Below are 27,667 nucleotides of genomic sequence, written 5' to 3' on the forward strand. Positions count from 1 at the left end.
GGCAATCACCAATTTGTTCTTTACATCTATGAGTTTGTTTTTGTTTTTTGTTTGTTTGTTTTGTTTGTTAGATTTCACATATAAGTGAGATCATATGGTGTCCGTCTGACTTATTTCACTTAGCATAATACCTTCTAGGTCCATTCATTTTGTCGCAAATGGCAGGATTTCATATTTTTTTGTGGCTGGGTAACATTCCATTGTATATATGTACCGCCTCTTCTTTATTCATTCATCTATCAATGAACACTTAGGTTGCTTTCATATCTTGGCTATTGTGAATAATGCTGCAATGAACATAGGGGTGCATATATCTTTTTGAATAGGTTTTTGTTTTCTTCTGATAAATATCCAGAATAGAATTGTTGGATTGTATGGTAGTTCTATTTTTGATTTTTTGAGGACCCCATCATACTGTTTTCCATAGTGCCTACGCCAATTTACACTCCCACCAACAATGTATGAAAGTTCCCTTTTCTCTATATGCTCCCCAACACTTGTCATTTTTTGTCTTTTTGTTAATAGCCATTTTGACTGATGTGAGGTGGTTTCTCCTTGTGTTTTTTATTTTTTTTTTAAAGATTGGCACCTGGGCTAACAACTGTTGCCAATCTTTTTTTTTTTTTCTGCTTTATCTCCCCAAACCCCCCGTACATAGTTGTATATCCTAGTTGCAGGTCCTTCTAGTTGTGGGATGTGGGATGCCGCCTCAACGTGGCCTGACGAGCAGTGCCATGTCCGCGTCCAGGATCCGAACCCTGGGCCGCCGCAGCGGAGCACATGAACTTAACCGCTTGGCCACAGAGCCGGCCCCTCTCCTTGTGTTTTTGATTTGCATTTTCCTGATGATTAGTGATACTGAGCATCTTTTAATGTGCCTATTGCCCATCTGTATGTCTTCTTTGGAAAAATGTGTATTCAGGTCTTCTGCCCATTTTTTAATTGGATTGTTTGTGTTTTTGATATTGAATTGTACGAGTTCTTTATATATTTTGGATATTAACCCCTTATGGGACATATCATTTGCAAATATCTTCTCCCATTCACTATGTCAAGTTTTCATTTTGTTGATGGTTTCCTTTGCTGTGCAAAAGCTTTTTTTTTCTTTAATGTGGTCCCATTTGTTTATTTTTGCTTTTGTCGCCTTTGCCTGAGGGGACAGATCCAAAAAAAATTACTAAGAGCAATGTCAAAGAGCTTACTACCCATGTATTCTTCTAGGAGTTTTATGGTTTCAGGTTTTACATTTGTCCTTAATCATTCTGAGTTTATTTTTGTATATGGTGTGAAAAAGTGGTCCAGTTTTATTCTCTTGCATGTAGCTGTCCAGTTTTCCCGACAGCATGCATTGAAGAGACTGTCTTTTTTCCATTCTATATTCTTACCTCCTTTGTCATAGATTAATTGACCATATTAGCGTGAGTTTGTTTCTGGTCTCTCCATTCTGTTGCACTGATCTATGTGTCTGTTTTGATTACCATAACTTTGTAGTATAGTTTGAAATCAGGGAGCTTGATACTTCCAGCTTTATTCTTTCTCAAGATTGCTTTGGCTATTCAGGGTCCTTTGTGGTTCCATACAAATTTTAAGACTATTTGTTCTATATCTGTGAAAAATGCCATTGGTATTTTGATAGGGATAATGCTGAATCTGTAGATTGCTTTGGGTAATATCAACATTTTAACAATATTAATTCTTCCAACCTGTGAGGGTGGAATATCTTTCCATTCAGTTTTGTCATCTTCAGTTTCTTTCAGTAGTGTTTTATAGGTTTTGGATTAAAGGTCTTTCACCTTCTTGGGTAAATTTATTGCTGGGTATTTTATTCTTCTTGATACAGTTATAAATGGGATTATTGTCTTAATTTCTCTTTCTGATTACTTGTTATTAGTGTATATAAATGCAAGATATTTCTGTATATTAATTTTGTATCCTGCAACTTAGTGATTTCATTTATTAGTTCAAATAGTTTTTTGGTGGTGTCTTTGGGGTTTTCTATGTATAGTCTCATGTCCTCTGCAAACTGTGAGTTTTACTTTTTCCTTTTTTTGTCTGGTTGCTGTGGCTAGAACTTCCAATACTATGTTGAATAAAAGTAGTGAGAGTGGGCATCCTTGTCTTGTTCTTGATCTTAAAGGAAATGCTTTCAGCTTTTCACTGTTGAATATGATGTTAGCTGTGGGTTTGTCATATATGACATTTATTATGTTGAGGTATGTTCCTCTATACCCACTTTGTTGGGAGTTTTTTTTTTGGTGAGGAAGATTCGCCCTGGGCTAACATCTCTGCCAGTCTTCCTCTGTCTTTTCGTATGTGGGCTGCCAGCACAGTATGGCCGCTAACAGAGCGGTGTAGGTCTGTGCCTGGGAACCAAACCTGGGCTGCCGAAGTGGAGCATGCCACACTTAACCACTAGGCCACTAGGGCTGCCCCAAGAGCTTTTTATCATAAATGGATGTTGAATTTTGCCAAATGCTCTTCCTCGGTATGTTGAGATGATTATATGATTTTTATCCTTCATTTTGTTAATGTGATGTATCACATTAATTGATTTGTGGACATTACACCATCCTTGCATCCCTAGGCTCAATCCCACTTGATCATGGTGTATAATCTTTTTAATGTATTGTTGAATTTGGTTTGCTAATATATTGTTGAAGATTTTTGCATCTGTGTTTATCAGGAATATTGGCCTGTAATTTTCTTTTTTTGTAATATCCTTGTCTGGCTTTGGTCTTAGGGTAATGCTGGCCTTGGAGAATGAGTTTGGAAGCTTTCCTCCCTCTTTAATTCTTTGGAATAGTTTGAGAAGGATGGGTGTTAACTCTTGTGTAAATGTTTGTTAGAATTCACCTGTGAAGCTTTCTGGTCCTGGACGTTTGTTTCTTGGAAGTTTCTTTATTACTGATTCAGTTTCATTACTAGTAATCGGTCTGTTCAGATTTTCTGTTTCTTCATGATTCAGTCTTAAAAGATTGTATGTCTCTAGGAATTTATTCATTTCTTGTAGGTTTATCCATTTCTTCTAACTCTCTTACATTTGACTCTATCTTATTCTTTAGTGTTTTGGTAAATATTAGGTGGCTGAAGGGGGAAAAAGCCCTAAATTATAGTGCTTGCCAATTTCTGTGGTGTAAATATTCCTACTGTAGCTGATTTCAGGCTACCAATGTGAAGTCAGCTGACTTGGAAAATTTCTGAAAATTTAACAATTGATCTCTCAATCCATCTCCAGTATACACTTGAAACCCCCTCCTCCGCTCAGGTCCTGTCCTCTGGTTTCTGCCCTACCTCATCTCCTCCAAGGTCATGCCCCATCACTCTTCAGTATTCTCTGTAGCTCTTTGGAAGCTGGATTGACTGCTACTCCTTTTACTTTCTTGTTGTGCATACATTATGCCATAAACTGACAGCTGCTTTCCTCAGGGGAAACATTTTGAGTGTGAACACCTTAATTTAGGAATTAAAAGAAAATAAAACTTAGTACTGTTTGTTTTTTTACCCTTCTTGCTGTAACTGTCTATTTCACCCCAAGGCAGTAAAGATGCTGCTGACTGACCAGGGAAAGAGTCAGGAAGTCCAGACAATCACAAAGATGAATATTTTAAAAGCTTAGCATCCTCTATTGCTTAGAGTCAATGGATACCTTTCATAAATCTGTTACTAGTATCAAGTCATTTAATGAGTGTCTATTCATTGGTTAGAACACGTGGTAAATCTGTGGAGGGAAGTCTACTCTTACTTTGCACACAGAAGAGGGGGGAAGAAAACATGAGGAACCATCCCCTGAGCAGTCATGTGGTTCTCTCACCCAGGGAAATGTCTGGGGAGCTGTAGGCATGCCCTTTATGTCAGAAAACTCTAGGTCACTTTTTGTGTGCGGGCACTGGGAGTGGTGACTGTGTGAGGGATGCCACCTCTGAGCCACAGATTCAGCCTTAGAGCTCAGTGTAACGGTGGTGAGAGAAATATTTGGAAGGTGAAGCAGAAGAAAGTCAGAGAACAACCATCAGGATCCCTCATTCCTACTCCCTTCGGTCTTCCTTCTGCTAACTTTGTCGTGGAGATACTAAAAATGAAGTACCCAGATGCCACAAGGAACTGGTCACCGTTTTTTGATCAATGAAAGGTAGATTGTCTTTCCTTTCATCAGGAATTCTCTTTGGATTTTGGGTCATTTCATTGGTGATGTTAACAGGCTTCCTGAGGAAATCTTCTGTCAGCTTTTCTGAAGATGTTCCAGTGGCCTCCAGGCTGAATCTAAGTCCATGATGGATGAAAACTTGGAGTCCTTGTTTCTTATGCCCTTTTAACTTGCATGGGGCAGATCAAATTGAGCCCTCTGACAGCTAGGCTTTATTTTTTAAACAGTAGAGCCTATTTATAGCGATGCTACAGTTAGAATTTGTAAAAAGTCCTATCTTTTGTTTTTGACCCCTAATGCTTCCTGGCGGTCGGTTACTTCTTATAGCTATAACTCTGAAGACATTTGTCCTCTTATGCAAAAAGAGAAAATGGGATGGAAAAGGATAACTCAGATGTCTGCGCTCCCTCAAGCCACATAGTTATTCATCTGGAGTGGCAGTAAAGCACAGTGCGGGATCTTAGCAGGACTCTAGAAGAATCAGAAAACCCGTGTCAAAACAGTCCACCCCACCGACTTAGCAAGGCCTCCTTGTTCTTGGTAATCTGCATATTGATGTTAGACTAAATGACAGGGTTGAGGTTGTTGAGGCCCTTTCTTGAATAGTGTACTGTCCCAAATAGTTCAGGTTAAACTTTTTTTTTTTTTTTTTGAGGAAGATTAGCCCTGAGCTAACATCTGCTGCCAATCTCCCTCTTTTTACTGAGGAAGACTGGCCTTGAGCTAACATCTGTGCCCACCTTCCTCTACTTTATATGTGGGATGCCTACCATGGCATGGCCTGCCAAGCCGTGCCAGGTCCTCACCTGGATCCGAACCAGCGGACCCCGGGCTGCTGAAGCGGAACGTGCGCACTTAACTGCTGTGCCATTGGACTGGCCCCTAAACAACTTTTTAAACCTTTGGGATGGCCTTTTTTTTCTTCAAATTACCTTGATACAAGATTTCTGGGCCTTTTTCCTACTTGCCCTGGGTAGATCTCTTGCACATATTGCTCTGGTGTTCAGCATTCCAAGGCATTAGTAGATAAGAGCAAATGGAAGGTAAATGAGTTAAATGCGTAGACGCCTTACATCAGTTTTCCCTCCATCATGGAGCACCGGCTGTGGCAGACTCTTCATCCTGACTTGAGGCTTCTTCCTTTTCTCTTGGGCTCTCAGGCCTCCTTGTCTTCTGAGCAGAGCGTATATATACTGCTGGGTCCTTTATAACCCATGGAAGTTTCTTAAGCCACAACATAAGAGGACTGTGGGTAGACAAGAACCTCATTCACTCCTTCTCTGATTCTTTCTTCCCTGCACTGTGATCTACTGGGGAAAGAAAGAGGGAGCTCTGGGCTTTTTTCTTCTACATGAAATGGAAAAGCACATCAATATATTTTTTAAAAGAGTATCTTTGTTATATATGTAATACACTTTCAAGGTGTTTTAAATGATTATTATCTCATTTACTATCCTATTGTTTCATCTGCCTTCACGTTTTCTTTTCTAGCACCATTTACATGTTTGTTACTTTTCAGATACTGTAAGTAATAGGTGAAAGTTTGAGGAACAGGATATTTACATATTCTCAAAGTGTTTCCCCATAACTGATGTATTAATTGCAAAAGAAAAAATAGTAACGTTTCAGTGGAGAAATCTAGTGGACATACCTTAACCAAGTATTCAAAATCAGCCTCACTATTATAGGACAGACCGTCACGTGCCTCCAGATGTGATGTACTGAGAAGGACCCAATATCAGTTAAGTGGTATTCCTGCCAAAAATGTATAACTTGAACCTATTTATGAGAAACTATGAGACAAAAGGAAAAGAGAGCAACATTTTATGTAATAACTGGCTTGCATTGTTTAAAAAACAGTAAAGTCATAAAAGACAAAGAAAGGTTTAGGAACTATTCCAGGAGATTAAAAGAGACTAAAGCGAGATGCCAGTTAAATGCAATTCATAATCTTGGATTGGATCCTGGAACAGAGAAAAATAGCGTTACAAATGACGTTAATAGGACAATTGGCGACATTTGAATATAGACTGTCGATTAGATGATAGTAGTGCGTCAGTCCAAAATGTCAAACACTGCAGGTGATCATCTGGCCTCTGCCTGCTTCTTATAGCCTTACTCTTACTCTGTTTTGGCTGCAGTTACCTAGCATGAACTCACTTTATGTCAATTGCATCCATTACTTTTGTTCTTTGCACCGAGCATCAGATTCGGTCTGTTTCCTTTTCCTTATTTAATCATTCAGATAGTTGAAATTAGCTAGTCTGCTTCCTTCCACTCTCAGTCTTATTTTCTTCAGCACAAACACCCCCAATCCATCCAACCATTATGCATGCCTTCCTCTATGCATGCTATTTTGCCAATGTTCTTTCTAAATAATGGCACCCATAGTTTGACAGAACATTTCAGAACATAGTGGAGAGTGTGGTGTAATCATGACCCATTAATCTAACTTTTAAATAGTTTGCATAGTGATAGGGCTAAATACATTGATCCTCTAATCTTTACTTCTATCAGTGCTATTACTAATAGTAATTATAATTATTATTATAGCACTTAACATATATTGAGCACATAGAGTGTAATAGATTTTCCTAAGCACCTTTCATGTAATACCTTTCTTAGTTCCTACAACTTGATGAAGTAGGTAATAATAATATACTTTTTTAACAGGTGATAAAATAATTTGCCCGAGGTCACATATGTAATGAGTGATGGATTCAGGAATAGTTATAATATATTGCCAAACTTTTATAGAGTTTTTATCTTGATATCTCTCTCATTCAGTTTTAGACTTTAAACTAAAATGCTTTCAAAAACTATGATGTTTGCATGTCTTTCTATAAGTCTGTGGACTTATTAGATGATTCATATTTAATATCTTAGAAAACATTGGTAAATTCACAGATCCAATTTCTTTTCTGATATAAACATGAATTTACCTTATAAGCTGTTTGATATAAGCATGCATTTACCTCACATCACCAAAAAGTTGCATCGAGATGACAGAAAACATAAAAATAGTGGGAAAAAATTCCATAGTATGCTTGAAGGCAGGGAAGGTGTTGTGAGGGAACCACAATAGGAATGCATCTGGGGGCCGGATGTGAAGCTTATAGATTCAGATTGACAGTGAAGTCTTTTTGAATTGAAAAGCCCACATCCCCCATAGAAGAAAAACAGAGGATTCCAGAAAGAAAATTTTTCTAAGGGAACGTGATAAAGGCACCAAAATTAGAAACAGAAGTGAGCCCATGGGCCGTAGCCTGTAAATTCATCAAAGTTCTATGGAACCACTAATCCTAACAGTTACAGTGGCTGTCTCCAGTCTTTGCCTCCAGAATAATGCTGTGAATACAAGCTCTTCAAACAGAGTTATGTTACAGATATCCCCAGAGTAGGCAGGAGGCCTGAGGAGCAGTAAGACGGCCGTGAGCTGGTGGCTGCCATGAGAAATTAGGAGACCCTCCTCTCAGAAGTTACATGAGGTCCATGCTCACATGAAAGCCCAATCAGAAGCCAGTCCCCTTTCTTTCTGGCTAACACAACTACTTCAACTGGGCTCCTTTAAAGAGAATCTTACGTACTCTACCAGATCAGCCACAACCTCACGGAGGCTGGGAAACACATTTCAGCTGCAAATACTAACCAATTTAATATTGTATTGTGCTTACAAGTATGAAAATATGACCAGGAGCTCTCAAACATGTGAAGAAATTTACCTAAATAAAGGAAGTGTAGGACTTCTGTCAAGGAATGGAGTTAACGTATAGTACAACACTGAAAAAATGAAAAAATGAATATAATTATTATTTTCATGGCATAAGAACAGGCTAATGATAAAAGGCAAAACTCTTGAAAATTAGTTACATTAAAGTAAACTGTATATATCTACCACAACTTCTTTCTCCATTCGTCCCTTGATGGGCACCTTGGTTGCTTCCAAGTCTTGGCTATTGTGAATAATGCTCCAATGAACATGGTGGGCATATATATCTTTTCAAATTAGCGTTTCAGTGTTCTTTGGATAAATACCCAGAATTGGAATAGCTGGATCATATGGTATTTTTATTTTTAACTTTTTTGAGGAATCTCCATACTGTTTTCCATAGTAGCTGCAGCAATATCTTGCCATTTGTGACAACATGGATGGACCTTGAGAGTATTATGCTAAATGAAATAAGTCAGATGGAGAAAGACAATTATCACGTGACTGCTCTCTCATGTGCAAGATAAATCAACAAACACATAGATATGAAGACCAGATTGATGTCTACCACAGGGGAAGGTGGTGGGGGGAGGCGAAAGGGGTAAATGGGCGTGTGTGTACGGTGAGGATTGGCAACTAGACTTTTGGTGGTGAACACAGTGCAGTCTATACAGAAGTCGAAATATAACGATGTACACCTGAAATGTATATAATGTTATAAACAACTGTGACTTCAATTGAAAAAGAGACTCACCAAACCCGTAGATGAGTTGACTAGCAAGGAACACCAACCTGACTGAGTAGGAAGAAAAGAAACATGGACATATTATGGGGAGAAAAATGCATGAGTTGAAGTGACCAAATATTAGTCTAGCCCCGTCCCCCAGGGAAGGTGTTGTGAGGGAACCACAACAGGCATGGATTTTAGGGGATGATTTGAAGCTCTTCGATGATATATGCCCTTTTTGTTTCCAGAAAATGGAACACCCATATTATTTTCAAATAACAGTGAAACAAATTCAAAAATTGACCATTATAATTATAAGCCACAAAGAAAATCTCAATAGATTCCAAAAAGTGAAAATCATGCAGGCCATACTCTTTGGCCATAATAGTCATAAAACTAGAAAGTAACAACAAAAAGCCCATCCTAACATATCTATCCACATTCTTGAGTAAAAGAGGAAATTAAAAGTAGAATTCCAGATTAATTTAATATGGAGGACAATGAGAGGATTATATATCAAAAAAGGTACTCTGTGTACTTCTAGAAGGCATACATTCTTCCCTTCAAACATGTATGTAGATATTGCTTCTGTTATTTAAAAAAAATAGGGGAATTAAGCTGGACTGACTTAATCATAACAAGTAGACATCCTTACACAAAATTGGAAAACCTTCAAAATCCCCTGAACTTTAAAAATGTTTAATAATTTTAAGTTTTTAGTTATTGCTTTTTGGTAGGTACTTGAATGAAAACAAGATTTAAAATTGTTAACTTTAATCTTTAAATAATTTAAGCATATTTGAATTCTCTTAAATTAAGGCAATATACTCCTCTCCATAAATGGTAGTGAAAGCTTTCTAACTAACAGGATTATCAGTATAGAGAGATAGAAGGAAATTTAATGAAAATATTGGCGTTATTACATGTGTTACCCCCTCAGTTTTCATCATCCAGTTTAACAGGAAGATTAGCTATACTTTGTAGATTACTGAAGTATTTGCTTATGAGTATTTTATGTTGAAATATATTAAAAGGCTATGAAATACAAATGGATTCTTAACTACTTGAAATCTATAATTGATATCTTACAATATTTGGGAATTTCTGAATCAACTTTGAGGTCACATGTTTTAAACTATTACTCATTTACAAACAACTGAATTCCTTTTTTTGTATTTAGGATTTGGAAACATCTCACCGCGCACAGAAGGGGGAAAAATATTCTGTATCATCTATGCCTTACTGGGAATTCCCCTCTTTGGTTTTTTGTTGGCTGGAGTTGGAGATCAATTAGGGACCATATTTGGAAAAGGAATTGCAAAAGTGGAAGATACGTTTATTGTGAGTATGATAGCCTTTTAACTACGTATGTTTACTGTTAAATTTTTAAAAATATTCCAACTTTTCCATCACCTGGGGTACAGTTAGATATTCAGTTATTGGGGTTCCATATCAATTTATATGTACCCCCATTAGCATGCAATTGCTGTATTACTGTATTATAATACTGTATTATAATTATTTTATGCTTATCTGAATGAATAAGTTAATCCAAGAGAAAACCCCAGAAATATGTAGAAAAAAGTAAAAATCTGACAATCCTAGGTTCAAATTCCAGATGTATTGTCTCCCAGCTTATATTCTCTTACACTAGGTATTTTACCCCTAATTGTCCATTTTGTCATTTACGTAGTGTGAATAATGGTACTGGTGACGAGAGATTATTCTGAGAGTTAGAAATAATATAAATTAAAGCTTAACATAGATAGTAAATTGCTAATGATATTTTATTTAAAAAATTGCTCTGGTACCCTTGTTCCTTGCTGGTGGCATTATAGACTTATGGAGCCCATTTGTGAAGGATGTAATAATATATGGCAAGCATGATAAAAGTGATCATGTGACTTAATTTACTTATACCAATGATAGAAATTTATCTAAGGGATGTAATTCAGTAGAAGTAAAAATAATATACATGCAGATCTTCATGACTGTATTATATTCAATAGAAAAAATAAATAAAATAAAAATGTTTTTAAGCATTTTAAGTTAAAAATCATAAAAATATCATTATGATTACAAGTGTATATTCTTGAAGAAAATTATAGAAAGAGAAAATGATTGTTTTAGAAGGTGGGATTATAAATAACTTGTAACTACTGTCACCAGCATCACAAAAACATTTTATTAATTTCTCAATGATAGTTTCTTTTCACAGAAATTTCAACAGTGTTTTACATTTAACTCCATTGATGAAATAAAACTATTGAGTATTGTTTTTTCAAATTAAGTTATCATTCCAATTTTTCACGTTAGTTATGTTTCATATTTAAGTTCAAATTTAGCTCTAAAATTTTTTTACTTTTGGTATGGAGTAAGGCATGGTTATCCCAAAATAGGAGTTTTATCCTTTTTTTGGTATTATACTTTTCTTATATTGATATTAAAAGTGTTCTGCATTTATATAACCAAGAGGGCAGCTTAGTGGCATGGACTTGTAACATGACATTGTTCGTTCATTCAACATGTTTGAGTGCCTTCTGGATGTTGGGTAATGTTTCCATGCTGCATCTATATCAATGCACAAAACAAATTCCATGCCCTAGTGGTGAATACATTCCAGTGGTCACGATTCTGAATTTAGAACTAAACACTATTCTGAGAACTTTACAAACGTGAATTCCTTGAATTCTCACATATGTGATAAGGAGGGGTAGACTAGAGAAACTTGTTTTTGCTGTCCATTCTATGATTTCACAGATCTTTATCTCTAGAAGATTTTCAGGCTCTAAAATTCAGTGATATTGCTATGGTGGGGATGTGACCTATAATTTTCACAGTAGACAGGACAGATCCAGTGGGAGATGAAATATATATGGTGACTAACCTCAAAGGGAGATCTGAAGATAAACTGCTGTATGTACCAACTTCACTTAATACATTATGCTGCGGAGACTCCTGATAAAAGAAGGAGGTAAAAAAATATGGGTCCTCTGAGGGCAGCTGTAGCGTAGTGTTGTTAAAGACTTATCTTTGCCTACATATCATGTTTAATATATTTAGTTGTACGTTTCAGGTCCATAGAACATCTAGTTAAGGCCGTCTGTCAATGGGAATCAACTGTGGACTTTGTGTGTTCGTATTACACTCTCATCAATTGGATAATAATGATAGGCAAACGTGATAGGAGTGAGAGGAAAAAGTCTTCATGAAATTATTAATTTTATTAATTATCAACAGTAAATGTTTAATTCATGGTTCAGTTTTCTCCATTTTCCTGTATTTCTAGATTGTGTTTGGCCTGCAATCAGTTGTATGCCTTTAGAATAGAAATACTTCAAAAGTAGTTCAGGTAAACAAAGAATGACGTAAATTTGAAATCGTATTCTCAGAGCAAATGAATTTACTTTTGAAAGTGTTTAGCATTTGGGGTTTCCATACAATTTATATGTATCTCTATTAGCCATAACTCAATGTACATGCTTTACCTGTTGTAAAGCTATGTAAGTGTAAAGTAGTGTCATCATTAGCATTGTTTTGAGTTATTTATGTTATACCTAATTTTTATAAGTAAAGACGATTGAAAATTAAGTATAAAAGGGAATAAAATAACATTCTCACTTGCTAATTTACTGATAACAGTGTCTATAGGTTAGCTTTGCAGGCACACTGATAATCAGTCTCAATTTTTCTCTCTCTCTATCTCATTCTCTCTCTCACTTTCTCTATCTCTTTCTCTCTCATCCTTAGAAGTGGAATGTTAGTCAGACCAAGATTCGCATCATCTCAACAATCATATTTATCCTGTTTGGCTGTGTACTCTTCGTTGCTCTGCCTGCAATCATATTCAAGCACATAGAAGGCTGGAGTGCCCTGGACGCCATTTATTTTGTGGTTATCACTTTAACCACCATTGGATTTGGTGACTACGTTGCAGGTAAGTTTTCCTGGAACCAACACTGTCTTCATAACCAGTGTCCTTTCTTTAGACTTCTCACTGGGGTGTGAGGCACATCGCAGTGGCTGTGTTAGTTTCCTTGGGCTGCCATAACAAAGTACCACCAACTAAATGACTTTAAACAAAAGAAACCCATTCTTTCAGAAAAGTTCAATATAAAGGTTCCAGCAGGGGCATAATCCCTCTGAGACTCTAGGTAGCACCCTTCATTGTCTCTTTCCAGCTTCTGGCGGTGGCCATCGGTCCTTGGCCATCCTTGGCTTGCAACTGCATCGTTCTCACCTCTGCTTCCATCTTCACGTGATGTTCTCCCTGTGGCTCTGTCACTGTGTCCAAATTGTCCTCTTCTTATAAGAATACCAGTCGTATTGGCTTAAAAGCCCACCCTCCTCCAGTATGAGCTCATCTTAACTAATTACACCTCAAGGACTTTATTTCCAAATAGGGTCATGTTCTGAGGTACTGGGGGTTAGGACTTCAACATTTAATTTTGGAAGACACAATTTAATCCATCACAGTGACAGAGCCAAAAGAGGTCATTCCATGACGGTGAAAAAATGCAGAAAGGTATAGTTGAACATTTATTTTTCATTCTGTGAAAGAAATTTAAATTGTTGGTTGCTGAGAATTTTATATTCCCACCCTAATTTCAGAATCCAAATATTTGCCTCTTAACTATTTTTTCAGCAATAAAAGAATTTGAATTTAACTTATCTTTGCTCTTTTTACTTAGGCCTTTTCATGTCTTAGTTTTAAAAACACCTGAAAACTTCAGAAGATGTTCTTAGCTTCTTAAAATCCTCTTTCTCTAAGATTTTACCTCTTTTAATTTTCAATTCTCAGGACAATATTTTTGACCTTAGCTAAAGTGTCCACATTTTCTTATTCATCGTTTTCTATTTTTCCTTTCCTATATATATTATTTCAGTTGCCATCTGCTTTATTGTTGTATCTCTTAGGTCTTATATTCCTGTCATTTCGACTTTCTCAGTGTATTATCCAGTTATTATTATTGTTCTAATCCAAATTTAAATAAGTGATACTAATAGTGTAAAAGTAATGTAGTAATGCTCTCTCATGGCTCCTGAAAATCTAAACTATCCTTTAGAAAAAAATTCTGTTTGAAGTATTAGAAAAACATGTTTGAACATTTTAGTAGGTATATTCTATTAAACTTCTCAGAATAAACTCACTAGCCTAATTTAGTTTTACAAGAGTTTTATACTTTCTGGCTGCTTACTATTTATTCTTGACCAAAACCGCTTACTTAAATATTTTCAGAAAAGAAAATATGTTGTATAGTTCTATAAAACCTCAGAGAAGACTAATAGTTCATCTGTTTTTATTGACTTGTTAATTACATTTAACCTGGCAAAGCCCCCCTTTCTGGGGAATGTATAATATCCTTGAAGGTGGGGATGTTTTTGTGAGCGAAGCTTTGCCTTTGGTCAAAAATGCTGGATGCACATCTCTGTGCTGGATGGAGACCCTCAGAGAGGAGGGTGCCTCACTCTGCTGGAGATCTTTTAGTTTTCCAATTAGCAAAAGGTAGGGAGAAGAATCTCAGACATTTGTAGCTCCATATAAGAAGACAAGCTTCTGTCCTAAAATACTCATTTTTCTACCTTTCATTGATGATGTGTAATTGACTTAAGTAGAAGTAGAAAGTGCGTTAAGAGAAAGGAGAAAGTGAGACACAATGGTAACAAAATTTATACTTGAGATATGTTAATCCTAGGCTGTTGTACCACTTTATAATTAACAAGCTCTTATAGCAACTGTGTAATATTTAGGTATTAGGTGACAAGTCTTCTATTTTCAGGCCAACAGCCTTGTACTGCACGTTTTATTTTATCTTTATTTTATCTTATTTTTGCTGAGGAAGATTCACCCTGAGCTAACATCCACTGCCAATCTTCCTCTTTGTCTATGTGAGTCACTGCCACATCATGGCCACTGATGGACAGGTGGTGTAGGTCTGTGCCCAGGGACTGAACCTGGGCTGCCAAAGCAGAGCATGCTGAACTTAACCACTAGGCCACTGGGGCTGGCCATATTCTATTTTGTTTTTTTGTTTTCACTTTTTTATGGTAAAAAATACATATATTTATTTGTTTATTTTTCAACTTTATTGAGATATAATTGACAAGAAAATTGTAAGATATTTGAAGTGTGCATCATGGTAATTTGGTATAAGTATACATTGTGAAAAGATTCCCACCATCCAGTTAATTAACAGCATCCCCTTATTTATTTATTTATTTGGTAAGAACATTTAAGTTTTATTATCTTAGCAAATTTCGACGATATAATACAGTGCATGAGTTATTTTAAACAATTGACAGACCGTGTCAGTTCAATACATGGCCTGATTCATGGTTTGGGAATCTCTAAAAAAGCAAAAATTGTAAATAAAAAAAATGTGGGTGGAATCCTAAAATAATGTTGTATTTGTGACCACAGTATAAACTGGCTTAGGAAAAAAGAACAAAAATTTTTACTTTATGGTTTTGTAGAAGATGAAAAAAAATTTTTTTCAACTCACCTTAAGAAATTGACACTCTGAAACTGGCTAGATCATGTGGGTCTGTTAGTAGCCACTCTCAGCTGCCTGAGGAGAGAAGTTCAATGAAAAGGTCTTGTGTGTATCAATCGGGACCCTGAATTCAGAGTTATGTCTTAGTATTATAGAGGAATAGGGTAACAAAATGATATTTGCATGGCATTAAGTGTAGTCTAATAAACATCATTATTACTAGGATTTTATTTTCTTATACCACTCTTTAAATCCATTATTTTAATTTTTCAGAGGAAATCATGAAAAATGGTAGAAATACACCTTGCTAATAATTAGCAAAGGAATTTGATATGATTAAAGTGACAAATGTTGAGAAAGATAAATTAGAGAAGAGGCCGATTGACACTAGTCTTGTTGCCTCACCTCTCTCTCCTTAATTTATGTATTTTGTGGGTATTTTCATCTTTGTGAAACTGTAGAACCCTTTGCCTGGTACTGTCGTCCTTACATGCCGGGTCCTTGTGTCCGGGAAGCATTTTTGAAATGAGAATGTGGACGAGGGTGCAGAGGTGGCAAATGCAGAGTAGGAAATGCGTGCCCTTTGCAGGAGCCTTTGGAAAAACAAAAATTATGTGTTTTTTTTTAAAGGATTTTGGAAAAGAATTGCCTCATATAGTTCAATAGAGTACATAAAAATTGTCTTTGCTTCTGGGTACCTTGTGACTAGAAGTAAAATTAGCCATTGAGTTAAGGCGAGTACCCCATCTGGGAAATATTAGTTGTTTACTTTATAGAACCGTGTCTTTTCCTATTAAATGTCACTACAGATAGTATTCTCAATTTTGGTAATTTTGCCAGGGAAAAGCAAGAGGCATTGCTCAACTTGAATTTTATCATCGTTTTATTGAGCTATAAAATCTCAAAAGACAACAAAGATGTCCCTCCTGTGGTGCACACTCACTCTGTGATGCCTGTCTCAAGCCTGCAAACCCTGTTCTGAGTAGGATTAGGGTTCACTTACACTGTTGTAGTGAACTTCTTTGAAGACAAATTAAAGAACATGTTGTTCAAACTGGTGTTAGTAAAGGAAAAGAATTAAATTTTGGAAAGTGCTGTATGAATGTTTAGGATACAGGCTGTAACCTCGGTGTAATTATTAGGAGCATCTCAAGAGCACCAAGTGATGGTGGGGTGTTTTAGACCAGAGCTCTGAAACAGAGTGCTCATCCCCAGGGAATGAATGAGGAAGTCTGTGCAGGTAGACTTTCTGCCATGAGAAAAAAACACAACAACTCCTGTTTCGATGTTTTTTTGGTTTTTTTTTTTTGCTGAGGGAGATTCTCTCTGAGCTACCATCTGTTGCTAGTCTTCTTCTTTTTATTTGAGGAAGATTCACCCTGAGCTAACATCTGTTGTCAATCTTCCTCTTTTTGCTTGAGGAAGATTTGCCCTGAGCTAACATCCGTGCCAGTCTTTTTCTGTTTTGTATGTGGGTCACTGCCACAAGATGGCTATGGATGAGTGGTGTAGGTCCGTGCCCGGGAACTGAACCTGGGCTGCCGAAGCAGAGCTCACTGAACTTAACCACTAAGCCACGGGGCCAGCCCCTGTTTCTATGTATTTTTAAACTTCCTTCTTTAGTTTTTATTTTTTCTATGTCATAATGTTCATGATATAATTAGAGCATACTAGATTTCTAATTCATAAATAAATATATATTTAAATTTGCATGCACAAATTGTTTTCACTGTTGCCAATGTTGAATCAAAAGCATTTAGAGACCACTAGTAGAGACAAATAGGCAGAGTGTTGAGGTTCCTCTGTGTATGTGTCTGAAGAGAGGAATTCAGCATTTGGCCATTTTTGTACAGGAAGAGATCTCCTGGCAAATTTTAATTTTATATTTATATTTATGTTTTAGTGGCTGGTTGGTTACCTTAGTGATTGGTATGGGCTCCTTCCTGATGGCGCTTTTGGTTCATTCACCAACAGTCAATGTTCTAGAGCTAAAAAAGGACCTGGGAGGCCACAGAATCACTCCCACACTTATTTTACATGTGAATAAAATATGGAGGGGCAGACGCACCCTATCTTTTGCTTTGTGTTTCCAGCCCTAGCTAAGTGTCAACCATGCAGGATGGGCAGAAAAGCTTGGTGAATAAATGATGGGAAGGACAGTAGCTAAACAGACCCCTATTGCTAAGAGTAGTGCATGCGGAGTAATCCTTCGTAAAAGGTGAGGAGAGAAAGTAAATTATTTATCAAAGTGTCATTTACTTGATTTTAGCAATACCTATAACAGTTTCTAGTCAAATTTGTAGAGGTAAGTTAGGGTTAATGGCAAAAACTATATTTGAGAATTAACTGTTGATTTCCTGTGTTCTGTTTCTTAACTTTTGTCATTTTATTTTTCATGTGATGAGAAGTCTGGGTTGATGACTTGTTGAATCTTGCTTGCCTTATGGACTGAGAGCTAGAGCAGCTCTTCTTCATTAAATCTAAGAAGTGATATTAATTATATGGAAAGGTGTGAAACATTGAATTCTGCTTATTCAGGTTTGCTTTTACAACTTGTTTTCCAAGTCCATGATTAAAAGAACATTAGGGGTCGGCCCGTGGCCGAGTGGTTAAGTTCGCGCGCTCCGTTTCGGCGGCCCAGGGTTTTGCCAGTTCGGATCCTGGGCGCAGACATGGCACCACTCATCAGGCCACGCTGAGGCAGCATCCCATGTGCCACAACTAGAAGGACCCACAACTACAAAAATATACAACTATGTACTGGGGGGATTTGGGGAGAGAATAAAGCAGAAAAAAAAAAAAGATTAGCAGTGGTTGTTAGCTCATGTGCCAATCTAAAAAAAAAAAAAAATTAGTTGACAAGTCTTCAAAATTGGAGGAAAGTCAAATAATTACCTAATTTAACACAATTTAAACTTCTTTTTCAACATGAGTGTCTCCTTTAATATATATTGTTAGGGTTATAATGGGTCATGCAAAGCAAGAAACACATTTTCACAGCTTGTTTAGAAGCTACCCAGAGCCCTTAAAAAACTTCATAAACCAGGTTAGTTCCTAAGAGATAATGTGAATGAGGGAAAGCCAGATGCAAATTTATAATCTCACAAAGCAGTTTCCTCACATTGCCTACTTTTCTAAGAAAACCCAAAAATTTTAGCTAAAACTTTAGATGTTATAAGAAGTCCTCATGGTTAATATTATGAAAACACACTTTCCATCTGAGCAAAACATTTATTTAGCCATCCAAATGTATCTTCATCGAATTTTGATGAGTGAAATTCAGTATATTCAGCTGAATAATGAAATTTTCTTCATCTCACATGTAGTTATTGAATGCTTACTGGGTTAATCATACTTTATACTTAGTGCCTTATGCTTCTCTACATAGAAAACACAATTTGGGGCTTTCCCAGGTAAAATTCTTCTTCTGGTGCATTTACCTTTGCTAAATTTTTACAAGTTTTCACAGTTCTATAATCATTGTTCATCGCATTTTTTAACTTGGAAAAAACATATTTGTATATCTCATATTAAGAATTAAATTTTCTTGGAATTATATTTTCAAAGTCATTATCGGAAATGCAGGTTTTAGTAACCAAACTATTCCTTTCCCTTATAACTGAAAATGTGACTCATTCCGTGGCGTGCTCAGAGCTTGCTTCATGGGAGGGGATTTTATTATGAAAATGTAGAAATCTCTGTTGAAAAACCATGGCACGCTTTTTGTTCGAAACAGTTTATTGTAGTAGAGACCCTCTAGAAAACAGTTCCTGATGTTGCCTAAAAGTTTTGCAACTATGTCAGTGGCCAGTTATTAAAATTGGTATTCTTGAGCTGATCACTGACTTAAACTTTGCCAGGAGTTCAACAGATAACAAGAAAGTGATTGTTGAGAGGTGAATACTGAAGAACAGTGACTTTCACGGCAGTAATGCTCAGAAAAATCACTTTGATCGGAAACGCAGGGTTTACGTGACTACTAGAGAGATGGATCATATTCATCATTCGTTCATTTGTTCTCTCAGATAGTGAGCACATTCAGATAGTGAGCACATATTGTATGGCAGACACTGTGCTTAGCACTTCCTCATAATGACTGCTCTATTCCCTGTTCCTACGGAACTGAATGTTTTAAATCCAGGAGCAACCATTAAATTAAATAGAGAACCTTCTTCTCTTCCTGTTAGTTAGTTCTTCTGTTTGATAATACAGAAAATCTCTGCAAGAACTCTAATCACCCCTGACTCAGCCAGTGCCTCTCAGAGTACTCACAAGAGAATTGATAGCTATCTGCGTGATTAATCAAATGGGATTTGATCCAAAGGGTTCAAAAGTCCTAAGGACTGTGGTCAAACCAACAACTTATTTGACTTCTAGGATTCATAATGGATATATAGAAGCATGTAGAAATATGTGGAGAAAAAATAAACAAATGTTCAATGAGTAATAGTTATGGCTTGGTGAGGCAGGCAGTAAATTGTACTTAATTTAATGAAAAAGATTCCAAATTGCTCTATATTGAGACAAATGTAGTTTCTAGGGATAACAGTTGTGTACCTCCTAGGCACTGTAGATTTCCATCCTTGTAAAGGATAAGTGAGTGAGACAATGTGTTGGTCTTTCTTTCTTTATGATCCTGAGACTGCCGTTTTTGATGGAAGTTTTCCTAATTTTAGATCAAGTACTGAGTGGGAAGTGGACAACTTCTTGAATGCTGAAGTGGAAAATGCCAAAATATAGGTTCAAATGTGTTTCATTTATGTGTTCGGATATAGATGCCTTGTGTTTTTCTGACTTGATAACATATGAGAAGCTTGCTTTAGCAGATGAGCTATTGTTTAATCCTAAAGTCATATTTCTAATTGTAAAAAAGAAAACAGAATTTATGTTATTCAAAGAGCCTCTTAGTTCTTGAAGCACTGAGAAAATGCTCCATTCAGTTACATTGCTTTATTGTAAAAAAAGAAAAATTAGTATATTATCAGAAAATAATTTTTTCATATTAATGCAGGATAGCTTTGATTATTAAAAGTAAACAAACCAAAGAAACTGAAATGAATATTTGATATCTGAACTAAAATATTTATAGACCAGTGTAAAGAAATGGCCTCCATTTTCTTTAGAACAAAGTTATCTATCTATAGTCTATAACATCATTTTAGGAAACCAGAGGTGAGCATGGAGTTGATAACCTTAGCCCAGAATGGCTAGATGGTTCTTTAAATCCAGGATATATCTTTTTTTTTTCTTTATAAATATTTTGTGATTCAGGAGCATCACAGGGAAAGATTAAGTTTAAGGGGGAGAGGGCACTGTATACTCAAATTCTTTAGGGCATAATAGGGCCGACTGCTGGAAAATGTTGGAATGAGGACCGAAGGAAGGTCAGGAGCCTCCTGCTAAAGCAGTGCTATCGTCAAAGCCACCTGTTTTCTCAGTAAGAACCTGGAGGGGCAGAGGCACACCATGTTTGGCTTTGTGTTTCCAGCCCTAGCTAAGTGTCAACCATGCAGGATGGGCAGAAAAGCTTGGTGGATAAATGATGGGAAGGACAGTAGCTAAGATCGTAGGTGACATGGACAGCCTGGTTCAGTGAAAAGAGCCTGTGATGGGGAGCCAGGCAGGCCTGGGTTTGAGTTCTGACTCAGCTGCCCCCTTTCCTATGTGGCCTGACACATGTCATTTTACCCTCTGAGACTATGGCTTCTCTGTTATAAAGGAGCAATAATTCCCCTTGGGGTTTTAGGGGAGCCAGTACAAACCTGTCTTTCACTCCTAAGTTCTGAACAGACTGTGAGAGTGATGACAATTGAATTATCAGCTCAATTGCTGGTAAAGGCGACTAGAGCTATGGCTTAAATCTGTGGGCAAATGGTCTTACTAATAGCCCTGTCCTAAATCAGTGGAAGTGTGAGGAGTAGGAATGTAACTCTCCTCGACGCCCACCCCCCGGGGCTTTAGGATGGAATGATTTCATTTAGGTAGGCAGCAGCCAGTCTTAGTTTCCATTTCTCTCTCTCTCAATCAGATTTTGAATATTTTGTAAATCAGCTGAAATGAGCATAGAGACTGGGTTAGGTAGGACTACCAGACCAAAATAAAAGAACCTTCCAGGAAGTGCCTTCTGTGGCCTCATGGGCTGTTCTGCCCCCAACTAACAACTCTTTGGGACCAGATAGGAAATGGGCTTTCTTAATGATGAGTAGGAGGATTGTTGCCAGCAAATGTTTAGGAAACCCACCTGAGGAGAGAATGGGTTCCTAGCAATAATACCAGCCTGAACGTTTCCTGAGCTACGTTTTTAGTACTGTAATCTGCTACATGAGATTAGAGTCTGGTTGGTTTCCTTATTTAATCACCAAGGAGAAGAAGTCCAGAGAAAAATGGCGCCTTCTAAAAGAGGCTATCACATGTCATGTGAGATTTAGGAAGAGACTTATTTCAACCACTTGGAAAAGTTTGTAAGATTACTGAAACCTTTGTACCTCCACCTCTCCTGGTAATTTTTATTACCATCTGTCTGCTCTCCTGTAATACTTAGCCAGAAAGCTCTTAAAATGGAAAGGACTTGTGTGCGTATTTTGAGTGGCAACAAAGAAAATAGCAACGAGGTGACTGTTCCTACCAAGTGGGTGAGGAATTCAAGAGGCGAGAGTGGGTTGTAGCATCCTGCAGGCTGCATCCCAGGACTCTGTGGCAAGAGAAAAAATGATGGAATGGGGGAGTGGAGGTGGGGATAGGGAGTATATAGGCAGTGAATCCAGGACAGAGAAATTGCCCTGGGTTCTTAATAAGCAAGAGACCCATGTACAGCTTTCCTGAATGTTAGCTAGACTAAAATTAATGCTTATGACAGCCAAGAAATTTTTTAAATGTTTTCTAATTTAAAAATAAAGCTACCTCCTTTTAGCAAGTTATCTTAACATTATAGACATTTTAATTTGTCTAAGAGTCTTGGATCAAGTGAATTGAGTAATGTGGAAATTAATTCATAAATCTTCGATATCAGAAAGCGAATAGGATTTGTGAGTTGTTTGACAATATTCCTATATATATTAGTTTTTCCGAGATCATTTGACTGTGGTATTTCATCTTAACAGTGGCAATTAAGAATGGGAAAATATTCCCCCTGCCACCCCAGGCTTAGAATCCGCTAAAACTTGTGGGATGAACATTTTACCCAAATGTAGACCGTTAGTGATTAAGCTAATTTACTCTTTGCAAACTGTGACATCCTGTTTATAAGAAAGAGGGCTTATAAAAAGTTATCTTGAGCATGAACTAACTTCTAAAATCAACATCTTGGTGAACTTATGTGTAAAGTGAGTCACAAGTATTTGGATGAAGATTTTCTGGTTTTGAAAGAGAAAGTACTTGGGATGAAATATCATTTTGGTTTCATTGAAATGGAAACATTTGCAAAATGGAATTTGCTGGTGAGCCTATCGTATACCAAGTTTCCACACACTTCTTACGTCACTTCTGTGAATTTGTGGAGCTGCATCCGCCATGGGCCAAGGCTTAACCATCACGAGATGCATTTAGCCTCCACAGTCCTTCCCAGAAATGATATTTTTAAAAATGCAGCACAAGGTAAAAATTTTTACAGCATTTTGAAGGTAATATTATTTACTTTGTAAGCTGTATTCTTAAAATTATTACTTGTCCCAAAAGAAAGCTGAACTGGTGTCTATTTGTATTATTTGCTCGATAGAAAAATATCCTCTTTTTACTCTAACCCTTTAATATTGGAAAATGTCATTGTGGGCAACTCACAGTCTAATTTATATACGGTAATGTTACATTCAAAATTTTGTATTTGATTTTTAATGTATGCGTGCTGTTTATTAGCTGTTCTTCTGAATGTACAGCTTGAGTTTTTGTGAATTAAATACATCCACAGCCCCTGTTTAAGGATCCCCGGTCTCTGTGTTGTTGATCCTGAAATCCTCTCTCCCTCTCTGCCCTGTTAAGTGTTAGATCTGTATTTAAGGATCATGCTGAGTATCTCCACCTGTTTATACCTAAAGCCCTTCAAATCTATTTGTCCCAATGTGAATTACTTTTCTTTTTCTTAGTTACTGTTGCTTCCCCTGTGTTTCCTGTTCAATTGCTGGCAGCATTTCCCTAGTGAGGGTTCTAGTCATCCTAGAGCCCTGCCTTCCACTAATCACACCACCTAACTGGTCATCAGTCCCTGATGATTCAGCCTCTGAAATGCCTCTTCTTTCCATTCCAGCCCTAACTTGGGCACAGTAATTTCTTAGCTAGTTCAGAATGAAAATTTCTCATGAAGCTTCTCTTTCAATCCTTCCTTCCCTGCCACTAGATCTTTTTGTGCATGCAGTCAAACGTGAGTGTAAAACTTCGCTGTATATAAACTTTTACATACTCTCCATTGCATGGGGAACAAGTCCTTACAACCTGACACAACTTACTTTTTCTAGATTCCTCTCTTCTACCCCTCTGCTCCCTGGCCCCCATCCACATGTAGCTTTAGCCACTACTGAAAGTCCCCTGAATATACTGTGTATTTTCACACTGAACTTTTCTCTGTTTTGATCCTCATTACTTAAAACTCACCTTCTATCTTCTTACTTTCCCCCTTCAAGATGTAAAAATCGCTTCTTCTGTGTCCTCTCATAGCACTTTTTATTCCTTTTTGTTCTCTCTCGATGTACCTCATTATGGTTAATAGTCTGTGTGAGGCTTTCTCAAGCTAACTTATGAGTTTCTCAAGGGAGATGCTTGCTTCCCTCTCTTGTGAAAAAAAGTAACTCTTTTGGTGTTTAAGATTTAATAAGAACACCATTAATATGCGCTGAAGTAGGGATGTGTTGAAATGTATTCGCGTTCTCATAGGTGCAGTTACTGTACCAAATGGATGGAGAAGTAACAAAGATTAGAGTAAAGCAAAAGATCTCCTTTACTAATATTTCCTTGAAAGCTAGGGATTTAAAATTGTGACAAACATGGGAATTCCTCTGAAAAGTAGGAATAATGAATGACTGACTCACCTGCAAATTACCATTTGTTCAAATTAGACCCATCAAGGTATTGTTTCTGGCATTTGTTACCAATCCGTTGTCTTGATGGCTTTAAAATAAGAAACACTTTCTGTCTGGGTTGGCATTGAATTGATGGGTCAGCATGTACTGATTGGTTGGCATGAATGATTGGCAACAAGGTAAATACACTACGTCAAATGCATACCAAAAATAAAAAATGCTGTCTCTGTCTTCTACTTGTTACAATAAAGATGGAAAGAGCAAACTGGTACACATGGATTCTGTAAGTACTAGACTAGTTGAGACAGACTGTAATAAACAAAAAAGAAACATTAAACAACGAAGAATCATTATGACCAAGAGAAGTAATGAAAAGTCTCATTAAGAACTTACTCAACTGATTCTTGAAAAATGGGTAAGGATTACATGAGTGAAAACAAGGAATTGCATATGAAGGAAATAACGTGGATCAATTGCTCGAAGATTTCTGTTTCGCAAGCCAAAATTCAGTTGAATAATTTCAGCAAATATCTATATTGTTTACTTTTATGAATATGAAGTTATTTTGTTCTGCTTTGTCTTTCTCTCACAGGTGGATCAGATATTGAATATCTAGACTTCTATAAGCCTGTCGTGTGGTTTTGGATCCTTGTAGGGCTGGCTTACTTTGCTGCTGTCCTGAGCATGATTGGAGACTGGCTCCGAGTGATATCAAAAAAGACAAAGGAAGAGGTGAGAATTAAGAAGTGTGTAAAAATACTCCTTTTTAGTTAATTCAGCAGAGGTTACTTTTAATTCTTCTTTTACATTCACATTTAAAAATATTTAAAGATTATTTAAAGTTTTAATATTTATATTTGGTGTGGATTTGCTGTATATGGTAATGGGAAAATATTTGAGTTATAATTCATTTACTTAACAAATATATACTAAACACCTTTATGTGCCAGATGCTATCTAGGTACTGAGGCTTATTTGTAATGGAAAAGGATGTAATTAGAAATATTTTCTTTGTTATTTCTTTTTTTCCTTTTCCTTTTTTTTTCTTCACGGGCACAAAGTACATATTATTCTGTAAAGAAAAATACAATAGAAAATATTTGGGTCGAGATATCAATAGCATGAAAAAGTGAATGTATTGTATAATCTTGTTTTTTTTTTTAACTATATTCAATTATTTCCTTTTTTCTTATGTCTCTATAAATGCGTGCAAATGCACACGTATACACATGCATATATTCCCCCAAAGCTGTGTGCTTTATGGCCAATTTCCCAGTGTACAGATTTCACCTCTTCAAAAAGATATTCTTTTACCTGCTTTATACAGCTATACATATAAAAATGAACATTAAAATTTTGACCCATGAAATTTTGGAAATATTGAAATTTAAATCTTGATTTAAATATAAAACGGGGAAATTTTATCTTTACAACATTGGTATAGAATATTTGATTAAAGTTTAAAAACCTATATTATTAAAATCCAGCACTTGTTGTGATAGGACCAGCTGGTCCAAACCGTTAGCACACTTTTCCAGAGTAATGAGAGAACCGTCTATATTAGTCTGCTCAGCTGCCATAACAAAATGCCACAGACTGGGTAGATAAACAACAGAAATTTATTTTTTCATAATTCAAGAGGCTGGAAGTTCAAGATCAAGGTGCTAGCAGGGCTGGTTTCTGGTGAGGTCTCTCTCCTCAGTTTGCAGACGGTGCGCTTGCTGTGGCGCCACGTGGCCTTTTCCCTGTGCACGTGCGTGGAGAGAGCGAGCTCCGGTGTCTCCTCCTCTTCTTGTCAGGACACTGGTCCTGTTGGATTAGAGCCCCACCCTTGTGACCTCACTTAAGCTAATTGCTTCCTTAAACGCCCTGTCTCTAAATACAGTTACACTGCGGGTCAGGCCTTCACCATGTGAATTTTTGAAAGATTGCAGTTCAGGCCATAACGCCATCCTTTCAAATAAATTTAAATTTCAACATTAACTGGTTTATTTAATATGAAAAACAAGTTCTTATGCCTACTTATGAGTGATCTTCATGATTCTCAGCTGAAAGTATGAGATGTATCATTGGGTTTTCATGCTGTTAAACACTGGAAAGTAGTAAACTATTTCTTTCTTGCAATGTGAATTATCTTTTTCTTGTAATGTGAATTAGAAAGACTCTTGGCTTCTACCTAGCGTTTTGAGTAACGTGTATTTTCTGGTGACTGCGTCTGTAGAAAGCTCATGTGACTTAAGGCCATGAGCAATTTTATGTGAGCCCTCCGCAGCTGCAGCTGCTCCAGACAGTTGAGCCAGCTGAAAGGGAATTGTCAGTTTGAGCCGATGTGTTTTTTCTATATAATGCAATTTAGGGAAATGACAAAATTGGGTCACAGATTCAAAAGAGAACGTGAAGAAAGAAAGGGAAAGGACCTATAATTTATCTATAGATTATCAGGGCCAAACTTTTTATAAATGAAATACTACTAAAATGTCCACAGCAATGGAAAAAAGATCGTTAGATAATTTTAGTTTCGCAATAACTCACTAAAGAGCATAATTAAGTAAAAACCACTAAATGCATTCGAGCTGTCGTCTTTACATAGATGAACCATGCTGAGTGACTGTTCACTCTGTATTCCTTCGCCTCTGTACCTAAACCATTCCAGATACTCCAGCTTTGAAAAACTTCCCAACTGTTCAGAAGCAGCAAGGCTATTTCTGGCTTTCATTTTTGATGAATAAAAATGCTAAATATTTTTAATAACTTGGAATCTTCTCTATTAAAAAATGTAACTAGTACAGAATATAAAAAGTACAAAATAATATGTAGTATCAAATTTCCGAGTAATAATACTAAAACACATGCTTTCCCTGAAGGAAAAGATTTTGGCCAGTAATAAGCCCCAGTCTTATATTATTTTTTCAGAAACAAATCTTCTTAAATCATATTGGTTAAGTATAAACTTACAGCTCTAGTCATATGTGGCCTTACTTCTGTTTTTTATGTTAAAGTATATTCTATTTCCAATGAAAACTAATTTTAATGAAAATATTATGTTTAGAAGTAAGGAAAAGTAGTTTTTGACGAACCTGCTGAATTAAACAGGTTGGTATAGCTAATCCATCTAAAATATTTGAAGAGGAAGTAGCTGGAATGACACCACATTGTTTCAGAAGTGTCACATATAATTATAGTTGATCTGCATTCCTCAAGGAAAATAATAATGACCTCAATAATTTTTTCATGAGACATAGGCGTTTCTGTAAAAGTGTTTGTTTCATTATTTTTAAAGCTTTAATGGAGAATAGGCACATGTTCAACCGTAAGACTTGATATGACTAATTATCTTTTTCTATGAACCTGTGTACCCTTTTCTGAGGAAATGATGTTTCCATTTAGAAAATAAGGATTATTTAGGTATTCTGGATAATACAATAATACTGCTATCTGAGGCAGGTGTAATAAAAATAAAACATGCCCACAAAAGTCAGAAGGTAAATTCCTAAGCAGGCAGGGAATAGTGCATCCTTATTATGCCTAAACATACAGTAGTTCAGTTGGCTACTGTTTACATTCCTTGAGTTTGAAAGGCTTGTG

The 27,667-nt window shown here is 36.6% G+C and overlaps 1 protein-coding gene across 7 annotated transcripts in view; it reads left to right on the forward strand.

Moving 5' to 3' along the window:
* Positions 1 to 27,667, forward strand: part of KCNK2 (potassium two pore domain channel subfamily K member 2) — a 207,860-nt gene that overhangs the window by 145,639 nt on the left and 34,554 nt on the right. For all 7 annotated transcript variants that reach the window (XM_070497506.1, XM_070497505.1, XM_070497508.1 and 4 more), the window contains exons 4-6: positions 9,761 to 9,921; positions 12,331 to 12,517; positions 24,675 to 24,814. In XM_070497506.1, coding sequence (XP_070353607.1) covers positions 9,761 to 9,921; positions 12,331 to 12,517; positions 24,675 to 24,814 — 488 coding nt within the window. The remainder of the gene's footprint in view (positions 1 to 9,760; positions 9,922 to 12,330; positions 12,518 to 24,674; positions 24,815 to 27,667) is intronic.

The sequence above is a fragment of the Equus asinus genome, chromosome 25, assembly GCF_041296235.1.
Source record: "Equus asinus isolate D_3611 breed Donkey chromosome 25, EquAss-T2T_v2, whole genome shotgun sequence".
Classification (NCBI taxonomy): Eukaryota; Metazoa; Chordata; class Mammalia; order Perissodactyla; family Equidae; genus Equus; species Equus asinus.